The sequence below is a fragment of the Theropithecus gelada genome, chromosome 7a (genome assembly GCF_003255815.1).
Source record: "Theropithecus gelada isolate Dixy chromosome 7a, Tgel_1.0, whole genome shotgun sequence".
Lineage (NCBI taxonomy): Eukaryota > Metazoa > Chordata > Mammalia > Primates > Cercopithecidae > Theropithecus > Theropithecus gelada.
Genome location: NC_037674.1, coordinates 44018316 through 44036095, shown reverse-complemented (window position 1 = coordinate 44036095; position 17780 = coordinate 44018316). Strand labels below are relative to the sequence as shown.

Below are 17780 nucleotides of genomic sequence, written 5' to 3'. Positions count from 1 at the left end.
CTATTTCCAAACAATGGGTACACTCAGTGCATGGTTGGTCCTTCCTCATCCACAGGTTCATGAGGGGTCCTGGGCCTCAGGAGTTCCCTGAGAGGCCTCAGCACCAAGTGTCTGCCTGGGAGGGCCCTTAACAGAGCCTGAACATCCCAAACAAATGGCCACCCTAGGCTTGCATCCCTCCAGTGACGGGGGCTCACCACTTTGCATGGTAGGCCTTCATTTTCTAGCAAAGGCAGATGGAGTCATGAGCTCTTGAGTCCTTTAAGGACCTAAAAGTAGCAGTAGACATTTGAGATGGTTTTGCAACCATGAAAAATTGGCTTGTACTGAAAACCAAAAAGACCTCTGCATAACCCTCAGAGGAACAAAAACACTTGCACTCCCCAAAGTCCGCCATCCCCACCAAGCCTAGACAATGGCATCTGGTGGATCTATGTTAAATTCCATGCAGCCAGAGAACTTTTCAGATGGGTGTGGGTATATCCACTGGAGGGCGGACCCGGCAGGCTTAGAAGGGAAGGGCCCCCACAATTCCTTTTTTTAGTTTGCATTCAAAGAGCAGGGCAGACTGGCCCAGTAGTTCTCTGGGTCCTCTTCACCCTACTTCCTCTCGTCTGAGGGAAAGCCCTGCCACAAATTGCATATCCTGAGCCTTGTCTTGCTCTTATTTTGCCCAAACACTCTGGGCTGGGGCACATCCCACATGCACAGGGCTCTTGATCCACACACCCATGACGAGCAGGAGACAAGCTTAGGAGTTGGAAAACCAAAACCAAACTGTCTGAGCTCTTTGAGATGGTTAGTATGCCAGGAAAGGGAGGGACTCACAGTCCAATTCAGCTCCATTTGAAATGGCCTGAAGCCAGAATCAGTGTGGGCAGGGCCGCCACGTACAGCTGTACTGGCTGTGCGCTACATGATTTGCATCACTACAATGTAAACAGCATCCTCTGCAGTTGTGTAGTAAAAGTGACCTCAGGAAGGGGGTGGAGGGGGTAAAGGAAGTGATAAAGGTGTACATAAATGTGCTTTTAAAAATCCTACACAGGGACTGAAATCATCTAGTCCTGTGTGTGCCTTTCACAGATAAGGCAACTGAGGCCCATGTGAAGTAAGAAACTGGTCCAAAGTTGCAAAGCAATTTAGAAACCATACTGGCAATAGAACCAGGACTTCTGAAGCCAAATCCAGTACTCTAAGTTCCTTCCCTCTCTGAGGCTCTATCATTTTCCCTTTTAACCCCTTATTGGCAGGTTAGGGTCTTAGAAGCCTGAATATTTCCATTCATTTTTTCCTTCTCATTTAACAAATGTATATAGATCACCTATTGTGAGCTAGGCATTGTTCTAGATGCTAAGGATAAAGTGGGGAGACAGACACACTGATTCTGGCTCTTAGGATGGGATGGAAAGAGTTCCTATCATTCTTATTTGTAATATTTGCCAATTACCATGATGCAAATCCTCCTACCATGGTCAGTTTCAATTTACCAACATAACATCACTGAATGGGAAGATTGCACACAATCAGCTCTTGTATGCAGACTCCAGCACACATTGGTCCCTTCCTTTGTGAAACTTAAACTCCAGTGGGAGAGGATACAGTGTCCAAGCAGGCAGACAGCTCTCATAATCACCTGTGATTATTTTTAATTGTAAAACACATAAAGAAGATGCTGTGAGGGAGAAGAACAGATTCTCCACAGCAATGGATTCTCCTTTCTCAGAGGCCATGGCATTAAAACTGGAGGTTGACAAGGAGTCAGGTGAGCAACGTTCTTGGAGAAGAATGTTCCAGACAAAGGGGACTGCAAGTGCAAAGACCTCAAAGTGGGAAAGAGCTTGGTGTATCTGAGGAACAGAGAGGAAGAGGATGAGGCTGGAAGGTAGTAAGGGAGAAGGCAAATCCGCAGGGCCTGGTGGGCCCTGGGAAGGGTCTAGAATCTATTCTAAATGCAATGGAGGGACTCTCGGGGGCTTTAAGCAGAGCCAGGATCTAGTCGACACTGTTGAAAAGATCACTGTGGCTACTGTGAAGGGCATAGCTTGAAGCTGGGCAAAATTGGAATGAGGGACCAGTTGGAACACTCCAGTGCAAGTCCAGATACAAAATGAAGAGGGTGGCTTAGTCCAAGTATGGCAAAAGAGACAGAGAGGAATGGGCACACCGGAGAGAAACTGAGGGCTAGAACCTGCAGGATTTGCTGATGGGAAGTGAAGGAAAATCATAAGGAATGATTTCCAAGCTTCTGGCTTGAGCCATCTGGTGGGTGGTAATGCCATTTCCTGCAATGGGGAGAAAAACCATTTTGGAAGGGAAAACCTGGGTTCCTTTTCCAGCATATGAAATGTGAGATGCTATGAGACATCCAAGTGAAATGTCCTATAAGCAGCCAGGAAATTGATGGTGGAGCTCAAAGGACAGGCCTGGGCTCGGTAGGGTGAAATATGGGGTCCTCAGGAGCTCGGGCCACGTTGAGGCCAAGGTCCCACACGCTCGCTCAGAAAGAGCAAGACTCCGTCTCAAAAAAATAAAAAAATAAAAGAAAAAAAGGAGGCCCATTTTGATCACTTTTCCTACACAGAGAAAATGATAAATGATGTAAGACAGAAAAATACACTAGTTTTCATAAAACCGTGACCCTTGGTTTTTTTTTTTTTTTTTTTTTTTTTTTTATGGAGACAGAGTCTCTCTCTGTCGCCCAGGCTGGACTGCAGTGGCACAATCTCAGCTCACTGCAAGCTCCGCCTACTGGGTTCAAGCAATTCTCCCACCTCAGCCTCCCCAGTAGCTGGGATTACAGGCACCCGCCACCATGCCTGGATAATTTTTTGTATTTTAGTAGAGACGGGATTTCCCATGTTGCCCAGGCTGGTCTCGAACTCCTGAGCTCAGGCAATCTGCCTGCCCCGGCCTCCCAAGCTGCTAGGATTACAGGCGTGAGACACCGTGCCCCGCCATGACCCTTGTTCTTGAAGGAGACGATCCATGTACTCTCTGAAGGCATGAGATGGCTGTCCGAGGCTCGGAGGAAAAACAGTGTTAATTACAGGCAACCTCAATGTGCTGTTTGCTGCTTTAAAGCTTTAGTCCTGTTTTCCTTGAGCTTGACATCTGCTTAACCAGACCATTGGCAAACTCCTGATTTCACAGAAAAAGATACAAAGGGCAGCCGAGGCTTTCCCCAGCCCTTGCTCGTTCTCTGTCTCCCTGTCTCTGGATGCTTCTGTGAAGGTCTCTGTTTCAGCCCGCATGCCACCTGCCCTAACGGCATTTGGTCTCCTCCGCAACCCCAGCGAAGGGACCCTCACTCCTCCACAGGCTGCCCAGCCCCTGGTTGACTGGTTGTTTCTGATTTGGAGAATTCTTCCTCATAAACAGCTGCAAATGCTTTCGATGGCTGAGGGGAGGCTGTTGTGGTAAGTCACTTGTTAACAAGCATTAGTTTATCTACCATAGAACAGGAAATTGAGGGGATAGGACAGATAACAGGTAAGGCTTTTGATGAGATGACAAGACTGAAGTAGGAGGGAGGGAGGCAGCCCAGGGCCAGGGAGCTCCGAGGTTGCAGGCACCCAGTGTGTGTGATGAGGATGCGCCAGGGCCCGGCTGAGAGGGGAGGTGGAATTGACAGAGGACGGTGGGTGAATGGCAGGCTGCCCTGCATAGAGGGATGCTTAGGCCCTTCTTGGATGAATATCTGCTTAGGCCCTTCTTGGATGAATATCAAGTTCATCTGATAAGCTCAGCCCTGGCGGCAGGCAGCACCTGCTTCACTCTTTCTGAGCATCCACATGAAGGCCCACTGAATCTTCAAGACTCTCAGCTGAAGCGAACCCTGGAAATCACCTAGTGCTGGCTCCCAGCCCCTCATGACACATGTAAGCTCCCTGCTTCCTGGTGTGTTCTTTTTCACATGCTAAACATTCGGAAGGACATGCGAGCACATCCCTATCTAGGGTTCCTCCTCCCGGGGAAGGTGGACACTGTGACTGCAGCTCCATGACACAGGCCTTGCCTCAAACCACTGGCGCGCTCGGAGCCGCTCCCTGCCAGAAGCAGCAGTGGGTGTGGACTGGGGACGTGCTGTTTCCCAAATGAGATAATCTCCCCCAGAGATTCCGCTGAGAAAGGAGTGGTGTGCTCATACCATAGGGACAGATGACGCTTTTCCACAGAAGCCCCCTCTGCCGCTGAAATCTGTCTCTTTTCCCTTCTGTGGCCAGTCTCTATCCAGCCTTCAAATGGACAGCACCCTCCATCTCTTGAACCCCTCCTCTTTCTCTAGACTCCATCAGGAGAAATAATCTCTTGCTCCCGTTATTCCTCCCCATCTTCTCCAGTGAGCTGCGTTCTGACCTGCACAGAGGCTGGGGAAGCCAAGAGACACATCCAGAGACGAGGAAGGCCGGTGGCTGGCGCTGATATTGTGGTTGGAGGAATAAGGAGCAGAAGAGACCCCACAGAGCTTCCTTCAGAGAAAAAGGCAGGGGGATAAGGCCCAGTTAGCAGAGAGACAAGCAGTGCACCCAGGAGCAGTCATTTGGTAGAGAAGTAAGATGCTGACAAGTTGATTGGAGAAGCCAGAAAACAGGGGTGTCTTTTGCAAGAGTGAAGAGGAGGGATGCATCCCTCTCCTGGAAAGACCCAAGTTTGGTCAAGTTTTCTCTAGAGCATAGGAAGGCATCAGGATGGTAAGAACTGGCTTGGCATCACCAGGCTAGCCCCAGTGGCAGCCTGCAACTGTAGCACCCAGCTGGGTGCTAAGCCGCGGGGAGAAGGGTTACAGCTCTCTTTCTTGAGGGGCTTGAGGCTGAGGGACACTTGTTTGGACCCAAGTGCTGGAGGGGATGGAGGGAATGTCCTCAGTCCCAGAAGCCAATCTGATAGACTTGCAGAGGCACTGGCCATCAGCCTGCCCATGGGAGGGCCCCCAGTGCCAGTCTGCCTGCTCCTCCCCTCTGAGGGGAGATGGATTTGGAAATAAGCCCAGAGGAGGAGGAACACACAGACTCAGAACATCAGTACTGGAAATGTTTTTAGACCACCTAGCCCCGCTTCCTCATTTTCTAGAAGAGGAGACAGAGGTCCAGAGAGGGAAAGTATTTGTTTCAGGTCACACAGCCAGTCGAGAAACCAGCTCTTCTGATGTCCAGCCTAGTTCTCACCACAGTGGTCGCAGCACTCAGGAGGGGTTGTTATACTCTCATGTCCCCTTGCTGAGTCCTGGAACCAGCTGTCCTAAAGTCAGAAGTCCATCCTGTGGCCTTTGACCTTAGCATTCTGCCTTCCAGCCCCCCGTCCCCCCAGTGACCGTTCCTAGAAGACCTCAGGGAGACAGAAGCCTCTGTTGTTCCAAGGCCACAGTCATGCCTCAAGGAGCTGGTGCTCCCTGCCTGGCATCTGCCAGTTTTGAATTAAGAGGTGGTCTGATGGCAGCCATGGTGCCCTCTTGTCCACTTGCCCTAAGTCTCCTCATCGAGGTTTCAGCAGCACAGTCCAGCTCTGGGGCTAGGCTGAGCTTTCCGTGGAAAGGTGACCACATCGCTTGGATCCCCACCAAGGCCTCTGTCTTTCTGACATCTGGGCGTGTCCAGAAGCCCCGGCCAGGGCAGGAGGGCCCTGGGGCCAAGTCTCCATGGTGCAGGCAAAGGGAGAGAGAGAGCTGGGGCCTGGACAATGCCAAACGTTTGATGGTGATTTTCTTTCGTTCTTTCCTTGGCTTGGGAATGCAAAATATTATCATTTTTGCCTGGAGATTTCCCTTCCTAAATGCGCTTGGCTCCGGCCAACATTAAGATGAGTTTGCATTCCTCCACACTGCCTGGTTTCCAATTCTAAATTGTTTGCTGAGACTCAAGACAGATGCTCGAGTGCCGACAACTGGAAGTCAGCTGCGCGTCTGCCCAAGGGAACCTCACTGACATGTGCCGGGGTGGGTCTTCGATGTTACAGAGCAGGAGCCTCTCATTTCACTGATGGAGAAGCTGAAGCCCAGAGAGGCATCGGGGCTCTCAGTGGACATCCAGCAGAGTTAATGACAAAGCTGAGATTAGAACCCAGATCACCCCACCCCAGTCCAAACTTCTCTTGGCTTCACTTCAGGCTCTGTTGACTTACAAACATGTCTGTTGTCTGCTCAGCGGGGCCGTAAGCTCTGAACACTGTAAGTCATGTCTCAGCCAGCTTGGTGTCCTCACTTCCTACCATGGAAACTGGAGCTCCATAGACCCCAAATAGAGGTTGATTGAACTGAAGGGCTGTAGAGCGGACTAACACGGAAGGAGTGGTGGTGAACATAGATAAGTATGAAGAGAGTCTGGTGACCTTGGACACATTACTGCCCCGCTCTGGGCCTTAGTCTTCTCATTTATAGCAACAAGCTTTTTAAACTCGATAGAGCAGTTCTCAAACTGTGTTCCAGGAGACCCTAAGGTTTCAATGAAGTGTCTTAGGTCTGCTACTGAGGGTGGGAAATTCCTCCCTACCCCCAGTCCTAACTCCAACATCCACTTCTTGTGTCTACTTTTCACGTATATATTTTGTTCAAAAAATGTGGGATTCACTGTAGGAAAACAAAGTTTGGAGGCTAACAGATTATTTGATCTGGAAAATTCCTGCTTGTTCTTAAAGATAAAATCCTGGCTGGGTGCCGGTGGCTCACGCCTATAATCCCACCACTTTGGGAGGCCGAGGCAGGTAGATCACTTGAGGTCAGGAGTTCAAGACCAGCCTGGCCAATATGGTGAAACCCCCTCTCTGCTAAAAATACAAAAAGTAGCCAGGCATGATAGCACACGCCTGTAGTCCCAGCTACTTGGGAGGCTGAGGCAGGAGAATTGCTTGAACCTGGGAGGTAGAGGTTGCTGTGAGCCGAGATCACACCATTGTACTCCAGCCTGGGCGACAGAATGAGACTCTGTATCACAAAAAAAAAAAGAAATAAGTTACCCCTCCTTCACAGCATATTTGCTACACACCACCTTTGACCCAATAGTAGCTTGTCTAATGGGGAGTTTGTGTCATGCCCCCTAGCAACTGGAAAGAGAGAAAACGAGGTGAAGGAGGCCTCATGCTCTGGAGGCTCCATTCTGCACAGAGCTGCTCCAGAGCACAGAATCTGTGTTGGGTGCCTGGCTGGCCATGGGTCTGCGTCTGCCATTCCCTGAGTGATTCAGGACAACCCAACCACCAGGCCTGGCACATGGCTGAGGCAGGAAGAGGCCATGATTTGCTTGTTAGGCCATACTTCTCCCTGACAGGGTAGGCCTGGGCCCAGCCCTGCCTAATGTTGGGCCTTCCTGATGAGATCTTGAGTAGGAAATGATTGGGGTACTACCCCAGAAACCACGAGTCCCCAAAGATCCCCAGCTCCTCTTCTCCTTGTCTTTGTCCAATCACTCTGTGACATTGTTCCTCCTCCCTGATGGTCCATCACTTAAGAGCTAAGCTGCATCAATTATCAATTGCTATAATAATGTCCTGTAACAAATAATTCCCCCAGATCTTAGTGGCACACAATAATAATTGTTTAGTTCACATATCTGGGGTCAGCTGAGGGTGGGGGAGTGAACTGGTCCAAGCTAAGCTCAACTGAGTGGCTCTGCTGGGCTCACTGGGCTTGCTCGTGAGTTTGGGGGTGCTGACCTCAGCTAGGTTGGGCTGGAGCAACAACTCAGCTGGGGCAGCTCTGCTCCGAATACCTCTCACTCTTTTCCTGGGGTCAGTGGACTAGACGTCTCACGTTGCTGCCAGAGGTGCAAGCAAGCAGAAATAGATAAGGCATCCTAAGGCCAAGGCTGGGGATGGGCACACATTACTTCTGCTCAGATGGCCTAGCCCAAAGTCAAGTGGTTGGGGGAAATATACTCTGCTCTTTTAGAGGCAGGAATTGCAAAGTCCCGAGGCAAGGGGTGTGCATACAGAGAAGGGAAGAACTGAGACCAATGATGCAAGCTGGAGCAGGACCACTTGTTTTTGCATCTCAGCTCTGCTACCCACTAGATGTGTGACTTGGGACAAGTTACGGGATCTCTGTGCCTCCAGTTCCTCTCTTCTGCCACAGAGGGACTTCCTCTGGCTGTCAGCTCCCATCTGCTGTTTCATCCAGACTTTTAAGCCCTTGGGACTCTGGCTTCATCCTTCTGGTATACCCGGTCCCCTGTGCTCTGCCTGTTGCGATGAGGGAGCCCCCAATCAGTTCTGCAGCGAGCAGAGGGCATGGGTCTAGGATGGGTGAGTCTTGAAGAAGGAGTGTGTGGGAGGGGGATAAGCCTGGGTGAAGCCACTCCAGGGTTGTTGTTGTTGTTGATAATTTGTTGTTGTTAGAGCTGAATTTTCTACTTTAACTCAACACATTTTTCTGAGCACCAGGCCTTATGGTGGCATAAAGGGATAAATAGAACCCAGTTCTCCTCCTCACATTGCTCAGTCCTAGATGGGGAGAAGATTGTGCGGAATCAGCTCTGCTCAGTGTACACGTCTAATCTTATTACTTAAATATTCACTCCACACGCTCCGTGTGGCAATGCAGGCAGAGTTGCTGCCCATGGGATGCTCACAGTCCACTGTGAGTTCTTTGTTGGCCATGCACCTGCCCATGGGGGCAGAACCACACACTCCCTGCCTGCCTGGGGGCTTCCCAGGGTGAGGGGAGAGTTACTAGGTCCCCTGTGAGAGCAGTAGGTCCCCAAGGGCAGGATCCCTGCTTCTCCCCAGAGTCAGAGGACTCCCCAAGCTCTTCTCTAATGGAGACCTTCTTCCCTCAACTAGCTAGAAGCTTCTCTGATGTGGGAACCACATCCCCTCATCCCTCCCTTGCTCTGTCTCACTAGTGCCTATTACAGGAGACTAGACTAGGGTCCTTGGGCCTCCAGCAATGCTCCCAAACCTAGCATTGCCTTTCTAGATGCCTCTTTGAAATGATGGCCTTGGGCAGAAGGGAAGGCTGGCTGACAGCAGAGCAAGAACCCCCACATGTTCCCTACTCACTGGGGCAAAAGGGGCAGTAATGCAGAGGATGTGGAACAGTCAGCCATCTGAAACTCATTACTTCTTCACTTTCGAATGGGTTGTTTTTTTCCCCCATAGCAGCAAGAAGTTCACTTTGCCATATCTTTTTGCTTAGGCCAGCTTATGGTCTTTTCTCTCTCCTCCTCTCCCTGTCTGTGATTTGCTTTTAGACATGAAGATTCTTGGGGCCTAAGTAAAACTAGGAAGAGGAAGATAATACCAGAGATTCTTAGTGATAAACCCCGCCTCCCTCGCCCCATCCCAGCACCCTCCATCCAAGGCAAATGAAAGCTCTTGCTTACACAGGTGCATGTGCAATATGGAACAGAGCCCAAAGAACCAGCGGAGGCCCGGGGCAGGGCTGCGGGGAGGCTGCTGGGAGGTGTTCACGCTTAGGTTCCACAGAGCGGCTTCCTCTGGCCATCAGCTCCAACCTGGTGCTTCATCCAGACTTTCAAGGCCCTTGGGACTCTGGCCTCATCCTTCTGGTATACCAGGTCTGCTGTGCTCCACTTGTTGTGATCAGGGAGTCACCAGTCAGTTCTGTATTGAGCAGGATCTTAGAGCATGTGGCTAGGATGGATAAGTCTGAAGAAGAAGAGGTGTGTAGGAGGCGACAAGCCTGGCTGAGGTCACTCCAGGGAGGACTCAAGAAACTGAGGACAGTGAGTGACTCAAAGGGAAGAGGAAGACCTGATGGTGATGGGCTGGACGGCACGGGACCCGTGAGGCCTCAAAGTCATCCCGGCCACTTCCTAGCTGTATGACCTTGGCCAGTTGCTGACCTTCTTTGTGCCTCAGTTTCCTCATTTTTAAAATGAGAATGATAATATACTTACTCCAAAAGGTTGTTATAAGCATGAAATACATTCAGAATAGAGCTTGGTACATAGTAAGAGCTTTGTGCATGTACACAATTATTTTTATTATTGTTATCTAAGTGGTAGGCGACTATCAGTACCTGCCTAATCAGGTAGTACCGATAGGTAGAGTATCAGTACTACCTATCAGTACCTACTATCAGTACCTAAATCAGGGAGCTAGGAGGTAAACTAAGGCAGGAGGCGCCAACAGGTACTGATTCTGAAAACAGATTCTCAGAAGGTGAGAAATCCAGTAGGCAAGTCTATCTGCATCTTTTGGGCACTGGGCAAACATAAAAGCCATTCGTGGATGTGGCCTTGAATAGCATATAACCTAAGAGAGCAAGGCAGATGGGAAGGCAGCTGTTATGCAAGGCAGGGAGTAACAGAGCTATGAGCAGCCCATGCTGAGGGCCCCAGAGGAAGGATCACTTTGTAGCAGAGGTGTCATCAGAGGCGGGCCTTGAAAGTGTAGGACAAAGGGAAGAAAGGCCGTCCAGGCATGGTGAACAGCATGGACAAAAGCACTGAGGCCAGCTCAGGAAACAGGGCATCTTGATCCAGTTCAGTTCAACCAAGAAGTATTGAATACCTTCCCTGCACCAGGCAGTGCCAGAGGTTTGCTACTCCCTTTAGTCTTGCCAACCACTTTTCTGGATAGATATTTTTATTCCTATTTTATAGATGAGTAAACTGAGAACCAGAAAGGGAGAGTAACTCCCCAGGGTCACCCACTTATGAATGAGTGCTAGAGCCAGGCTTCTAACCAAGTTCTCCCAGCACTGAAAGCCCATCCTCTCTTCATGTCTGGCCTGACTCTCAAGGAGCCTGGCAGGATGGCAGGGGGAGCCGGGCAATTCCTGACACCTCCACCCAAGTAGGCTGTTCTCTTCTTTTCCCTGGCTCCACGTTTGCACCAGGAACGCCTGCCTAACACCTTTGGGCCACTTCACCTATTCCTCCACATGGCCCTTCAAGGCCAGAATCACACCTCCAGAAGCTTCCCGAGCACCCAGCCCGCATGATCCTTCTCTCTAACAACCATGACATCTGCTTGCAGGGCACACTTGCACTCCACATGCTTCCTGTGAGTCACTCTCCCAAGCTGGTAGGACCCATCTCTCTTCTTATTTTGCCCTCCACTCATTCCCTGTGCTAAGTGCTAGACCCAACAATAAGTAGTGAACAGACCCCATCCTGCCCTCATGGAGCCTGAGTCCTGATGCGGGAGACAGGAGTAATCAGACAGTCACATCCATGGAGTGGAATTACTAACTGTGATAAGAAAAGGAGAGGTCGGCCGGGCGCGGTGGCTCAAGCCTGTAATCCCAGCACTTTGGGAGGCCGAGACGGGCGGATCACGAGGTCAGGAGATCGAGACCATCCTGGCTAACACGGTGAAACCCCGTCTCTACTAAAAAAAAAAATACAAAAAACTAGCCGGGCAAGGTGGCGGGCGCCTGTAGTCCCACCTACTCGGGAGGTTGAGACAGGAGAATGGCGTAAACCCAGGAGGCGGAGCTTGCAGTGAGCTGAGATCCGGCCACTGCACTCCAGCCTGGGCGACAGAGCGAGATTCCGTCTCAAAAAAAAAAAAAGAAAGAAAGAAAAGGAGAGGTCACCAGTCACCCATTAATAAGGCACAGGGGTGATGAGATCATTAAGCAAGATCTGATGTAATCAATGTATCAGAGAAGCTTCCCAGGGGAGACTAGGGAAGGATATGCAGTTATGCTGGGGTTTGAAGGTGATGGGAAGCTCATCAGAGAGGCTCAGGCAGAGGAATGGCACATGCAGAGGCCCTGAGGCAGGGGAAGCAAGGTGCATCTGAGGGAGCAGAAAAGGGACCCAGAGAAAAACTCCCACAAGACAAGGCTGGGGAGAGGCTGAGGGCCATGGGGCCACATGGAACATTTTGGACTTTCTCCCAAGATCCCTGGGAAGCTATTTGGGAGGAGGAGGAGAGGCAGGGAAATGGAACAGCACAGCAGACACTCCTTAAGCTGGAGCGAACTCTCCCCGCTGAGCTGTCGAATCGCCTTAGCCATACGCTGGCCAGCAGCCCTCAGCACCTGGGACCGGGACTGCCCCACCTGGCCTCCACCTTAACCTGCAGGGAGTGGAGTGGCTTTGAGAACTGTGAGCCCCAAGTGGTGCTCTGGCTTGATGTTGTTTTCATCCCTTCTTGAGACGGACTGATGCTTTTTTTGACAGACAGACAAGATTCTGAGAAAGGGAGCAACAGCTGACGTAACTTTGGCCATGGCCCACAGGACAGCAGCCCAGGAATTGTGGCTTTTTTCCCCCTCTGTCATCAATATCAAGGGCAGAACAGTGGCAAGCTGCCCAACCAGGCTCCCAACATCTCTGCAATCGGCCTGTTCGTTCCCATCAAAACAACTTTATTTTATCTTGTTGGTATTTGGCAGTCATCAATCTCTGAGAAAAGTACTTTTCCCAAACATGAAACCCATCTACCATAAAAGGAGGAGGCCAGAGATCTTGTCAGGAGCCGAGGTCAGAGAGATGGACTTGACTGACATCATTTTTAGGAAATCCACTCTCTGGTTGGTTCGGTTTGGTCAGAAGCAAATGCCAACTTGTCTCTGGGAAAGAAACCAGCACTTTGTAATTTAATGCCTCTTCCTTGGGGCCAGATTTCACTAATCCTGTCCCCAGTGAGGTTGGGGCTCTGTTTAGGACTAGTCTCACCTCCCCCTCGGCCCCCACCACCCCCTCACTGGGCACCTCACTTTGGCTGCAGGATGGAACACGGGTGGCTGGCTTTCCCTCCCATTGCGTCTCCCAACTGGAACCCAAAGGCAGAGGCGGTGGGACCTAGGGCAGGAAGCAGAGGCCCTCTTCTCTGAAAGGAATCTTCCCCTCTCTCCAGTGAGTGCTTCTTATGAAAGGCTGATCTAGGGAGGGAAGAGAACACATCACCCCGGCACCCCAAGATATGTGGTCATTTTTCCAGCTAATCCGTCCCCAGTTGAGTGATTTGGGGAAAACTATTTAATATCCCAGAGGTGTGATCATATCTGTCTCACAGGGTTGGTGTGAGATTTAATTGATTAATGTAAAACTCATGGTTAGATGCCTAGAATCGTGCCTGGAGTATATCAGTGCTCATCATTCGTTCCTTTCTCCTTTTCCTCACTGAGGGGAGAGATTGACCCAGACAAATGAGGGCCCTGGTCTCTAACTGTTCAGTCAACCAATATCTATGAACTGGACCTGCATTCAAGGCACTGAGGATACAGCAGTGAGGACACAGCAGAGTCCCACGGCACTTACAGACTATAGGAATATTCTAACTATCAGCCACGTGACAATAAACAAATAAATGTCATGTGTTTGTGATAAGTGCTATGAGGAAACATAGAGCACAGGAAGGGATCCCCGGGGTGTTGTGATGGCCTGGTGATGGACAAGACGGCATTGAAACAGAGATTCTAAGACTGGAGGGAGCCTTGCAGGTATGGGAGGAAGAGCATTCCAGGAAGCGGGAACAGCCACAGCAAAGACGCTAAGCAGAGAACGAGTCTGACGTTGGAAGGACAGCAAGAGGGTCAGTGTGACTGGAGCAGAGGAGGAGGAGAGGGTAGAAATTAGTGCGGCAGAGTGAATGGGGTGAGATCATGGAGGGCCTTGCAATGAGGAGTTTGGCCTTGGCTTTGATGGGGTGGAAAACTCATTGATAGAGGGGGTGGAGCTGAGAGGTGATGGGATCTCACAGGTCTTGGAAGGGTCCCTCTGGCCATGGTTGCACAAGAAGCACTGATAGAGGGCATGGGGTGGACAAGGCCCCAAAGACACAATCTGTGGCTTCATCTTCACTGGCCCTCACCCCTCTGTAGGCCTGGAAGTGGTAGGTGGTCTGGACTTCCTGACAGCTAGAACATACTTTCCTCTTCCTGCTGGGTCAGATGCAGGAAGGGGAAGTCCTAGTCTCTAGTGGGCACCAGGAAGCCAGGCAAAGTGCCGTCCACAATCAGGGTGTATGTGGCCTGTGCATGTGTGTGTCTGTGTGTGTGCACATGCATGCATACATGTATATTTGTGTGTTTGTGTGTGTGTGTGTGCACGCGCGCATATGTGTGTGTTCATTCCTGAGACAGATTTGGAGAGAGGGTAAATTTCTCTCTGCCACTGAAACACTACTTCTGTAACCCCCTGTGCCCACCAGGCTCCCAGCTCTGCACAGGTGACACTGGTGTCTCTCTCTCTTTCCTCTGTGATATGCCTTCACTGGCCAGGGACCTGTGTTCTTCAGGATCCTGTGTTCACCTGAACAGAGTCCTCTTCTCCAAGGCCGCCTGCTGCTAACCAGGCTGATAAGTTTATTTATGCCATGGGCTCTGTAAACAAAGCACTAACCGGTCCACATACTCTTCTTCCCCAACCACTACTCCAGGGCCATGACACTAAATCCATGTGGCAGATTAGGAATCATGAAGACAGAGTTGACAGCTACATAGTCACTTGCCGCCACTGTCCTCCCCTGTACCCGTAGCAGGTACTGCTATCAGTCACCCTCCTCTTGCCTACTGAGCCCAGACTTGACCTCAGAATCTTTCCTAACTCAGTGCTCCAGAAGTGCCCACGAGCAATTGGCATGCTCAATAAGATAACACGTATCTAACATCCCTACTTGAAGGTTCCTCAGTTTTACCTCTGGGGCCTTTAATTCTATGACTCTAATGATGGAACTTGTACAATAGGCCTTATTCAAGTAAGTGCCCCAGGGCTTCACCCTTGAATACTGAGAAGGGGGTCAGTGCCCAGGGGAAGGAGAGTGGGGCACTCGTGTGCGGGCCCAACCCTCAAATTCAGAGGCCCTAACCAACGGGCTTGGGTCCTTGGGCAGGTCAGTTAACCTCTCTGACCCTCTGTTTTCCCTTTGCTGCCCACCTGACGGGGTTGTCACAGAGATCGAATGATAACATACATGTGAATGGTCTTTGCAACTTAATAAGTATCCTATATGTGAAAGGGGCCACAATGATAAAAAGTCTGTTCTGCCAATTCATTTTCACTTATCTAAAAGTTTTGACTCGTGGCAAGATCCCACCCCTCAAATTTAATGGGCCCCAAGTTTGGATGGGTATCAAGGCCAGATGTGCCCTGAAAATGCCTTGTGGTGGGGAGGCGTCACAGAGTAGGTGTCTGAGGCCCTAGTTCTGATGCTACCACTGGCCTGCTGTGCACCCCTGGACAAACCTCTTAACCTCTCTGGTGCTGTACCAACTGCATCTGCCAAGTGAGGATGATGCGCACTCATTCTCCAAGGTCCTGTGACAGCAAATGATGGCAGATGTGAGGAGGCCCAGAAACCGAAAGTACTATACAGATGTGAGTTGTTATTTTGTTACTTCTTGTGATTTGCCCAAAGGGGTAAAGCATTTGGCTTAACACAGGCTTCCCGCCAGGAAGAATTAGTTAATTGACAGGTGACTTAAACAAACAGGGGCGACCCTTGGGGCAGGGCAAAAGGGTCATGGGGCTTTCTCTGTGCTCGCTTCAGTTGCCCCTGCCAAAAAGTAGCCCCTGCCGAAGCCAGATGGAGCTTTGCCAACTGGTTCAGAGGGAAATGGGGAGCCCAGTGCCGGAGCCCATGGCCACTGGGACCTCAGGCTTGCAGGGGAAGGGGGATGTCAGTTCCCTGACTCTTCAGCAGATAGGAGAGGGGGTAATGAGGGGAGGAGGAGGGAAGAGAAGGGAGAGCAGGAGAGAGGACGAAAATGAGAGGGATGAAAAAGAGGAAACCAACAAAGGCCGGAAGAAGCAGGTGGGAGGAAGGAGTGATGGAGAAGGAGGGCAGCTGTCTCTCCCTGGTCGAATCGGGAATTCCCTGGGGGAAGGACAGGTCTTCCATTCACACTGGGTCTCTTTGAGAGCAGGTTTTATGCCTCCCCTATCCGTGTACAGGGTCTGTATTAGGCCCTTCTTTGTGGGGCTATACAGGAATACCTGAGACTGAGTAATTTATAAAGAAAACAGTAGCCCGGCCAACACGGTGAAACCCTGTCTCTACTAAAAAATATATATAAAGATCAGCCAGGCACAATGGCATGTCCCTGTAGTCCTGGCTCCTTGGGAGGCTGAGGCACAAGAATCGCTTGAACCCAGGAGGAGAAGTTGCAATGAGCCAAGACCGAGCCACTGTGCTCCAGCCTGGGCCACAGAGTGAGACTCTGTCTCGGGGGGGAGGAAAAAAAAAAGAAAGAAAGAAAAGAAAAGACGTTTATTTTGGTTCACTGTTCTGCAGACTGTACAGGAATCATGATGCCAGCATCTGCTTCTAATGAGGGCCTCAGGGAGCTTCCAATCATGGTGGAAGGCAGAGGGGAGCCAGCGTGTCACATGCAAGAGTGGGAGCAAGAAAGAGAGTGGGGAGGCCCCACACTCTTAAACACCAAGGTCTGTGAGAACTCAGAGTGAGAACTCACTCATCACCAAGGGGATGGCACCAAGCAATTCATGAGGGATCCGCCCCCATGACCCAAACACCTCCCACCACGCCCTACCTCCAACACTGGGAATCCTGTTTCAACATGAGATATGGAAGGGATGCACAATGAAGCCATATCAGGCTGCCCCAGGACAGGGGTGGAATCTCTCGCATCAGACTATGGGCCCTTCCAGGAAGAGACTGTCAGCCATCTCATACAGGGGCTCCCCAAGATGGGGAAACATGCTCATCCCACAGCCAAGACCCTCCAAGGTTCATGACCTGCCAGTGGGTCCTGACACAGCCCAAGGCCTACACCTCTGCCTGTCTGACTCCCCTGCTTCTCCTCTCTTCTCCTCTCCTCTCCCCCTGCCTTAGGGTTCACGGACACCTTCAACATGGACACCAGGAAGCCCCGGGTCATCCCTGGCTCCAGGACCGCCTTCTTTGGCTACACAGTGCAGCAGCATGACATCAGTGGCAAGAAGTGGTGAGTGAGGGTGGCCGCCCACACCCAGCCCTGTACCATTCCACACCCAGCCCCTCCATCCTGCCCCTGTGCCCCGTGGCTGCCCCACTGGCCCTCACATGGAGACTGACATTTTCAGTGACCTGACTCTGTCCCAGCAGGTCAGAGGCTGCACAGGCTCTGCTCCTGACTATGAAAGCTTGAGTGTTCAATTTCTCAAGCCCTCTGTCTTCTCATCTGTGAAATGGGAATGAACGGGCCCTCCTTCTCTGGGTTATATGACGGTGCAGGTAGCAGCCACCTGGGGACTAATTGTTAGCCCCTGGTCCTGTCTACCTGGAAATCTGCTGGGGGTGTCTCCGAGAGGGTGGGTGTGAGTGTGCTCTCTAGCTGAAACCCAGGCAGCAATGGGGCAAAGGGGAGGGAGAGCCAGACCAAGTGGAGGGAGAGGGCGGGAAAGATCCCCGAGAGCCCTCCGGAGCAGGAGCAATCAGGAGGAAGAAAGGATTCACCTCCAATTTTAAAAATAACTGTATTTCAACATATGTTATCACCTAATTCACTCATTTCAAGTGTCCAAGTCGATGATTTTTTTTTTTAAGAAAATTTACCGGCCGGGCGCGGTGGCTCAAGCCTGTAATCCCAGCACTTTGGGAGGCCGAGACGGGCGGATCACGAGGTCAGGAGATCGAGACTATCCTGGCTAACACGGTGAAACCCCATCTCTACTAAAAAAATACAAAAAAACTAGCTGGGCGAGGTGGCGAGCGCCTGTAGTCCCAGCTACTCGGGAGGCTGAGGCAGGAGAATGGCGTGAACCCGGGAAGCGGAGCTTGCAGTGAGCTGAGATCCGGCCACTGCACTCCAGCCTGGGCAGACAGAGACAGACTCCGTCTCAAAAAAAAAAAAGAGAGAGCAAAAAGATAAGTTAGGCTGGGTACGGTGGCTCACGCCTGTAATCCCTTTGGGAGGCCAAGGCGGG

The 17780-nt window shown here is 51.0% G+C and overlaps 1 protein-coding gene across 1 annotated transcript in view; it reads left to right on the top strand.

Annotated features, from left to right (window-relative positions):
- ITGA11 (integrin subunit alpha 11) overlaps positions 1 to 17780 on the top strand; it is a 134361-nt gene that overhangs the window by 13101 nt on the left and 103480 nt on the right. Inside the window, exon 2 of the mRNA XM_025389804.1 lies at positions 16708 to 16819. Coding sequence (XP_025245589.1) covers positions 16708 to 16819 — 112 coding nt within the window. The remainder of the gene's footprint in view (positions 1 to 16707; positions 16820 to 17780) is intronic.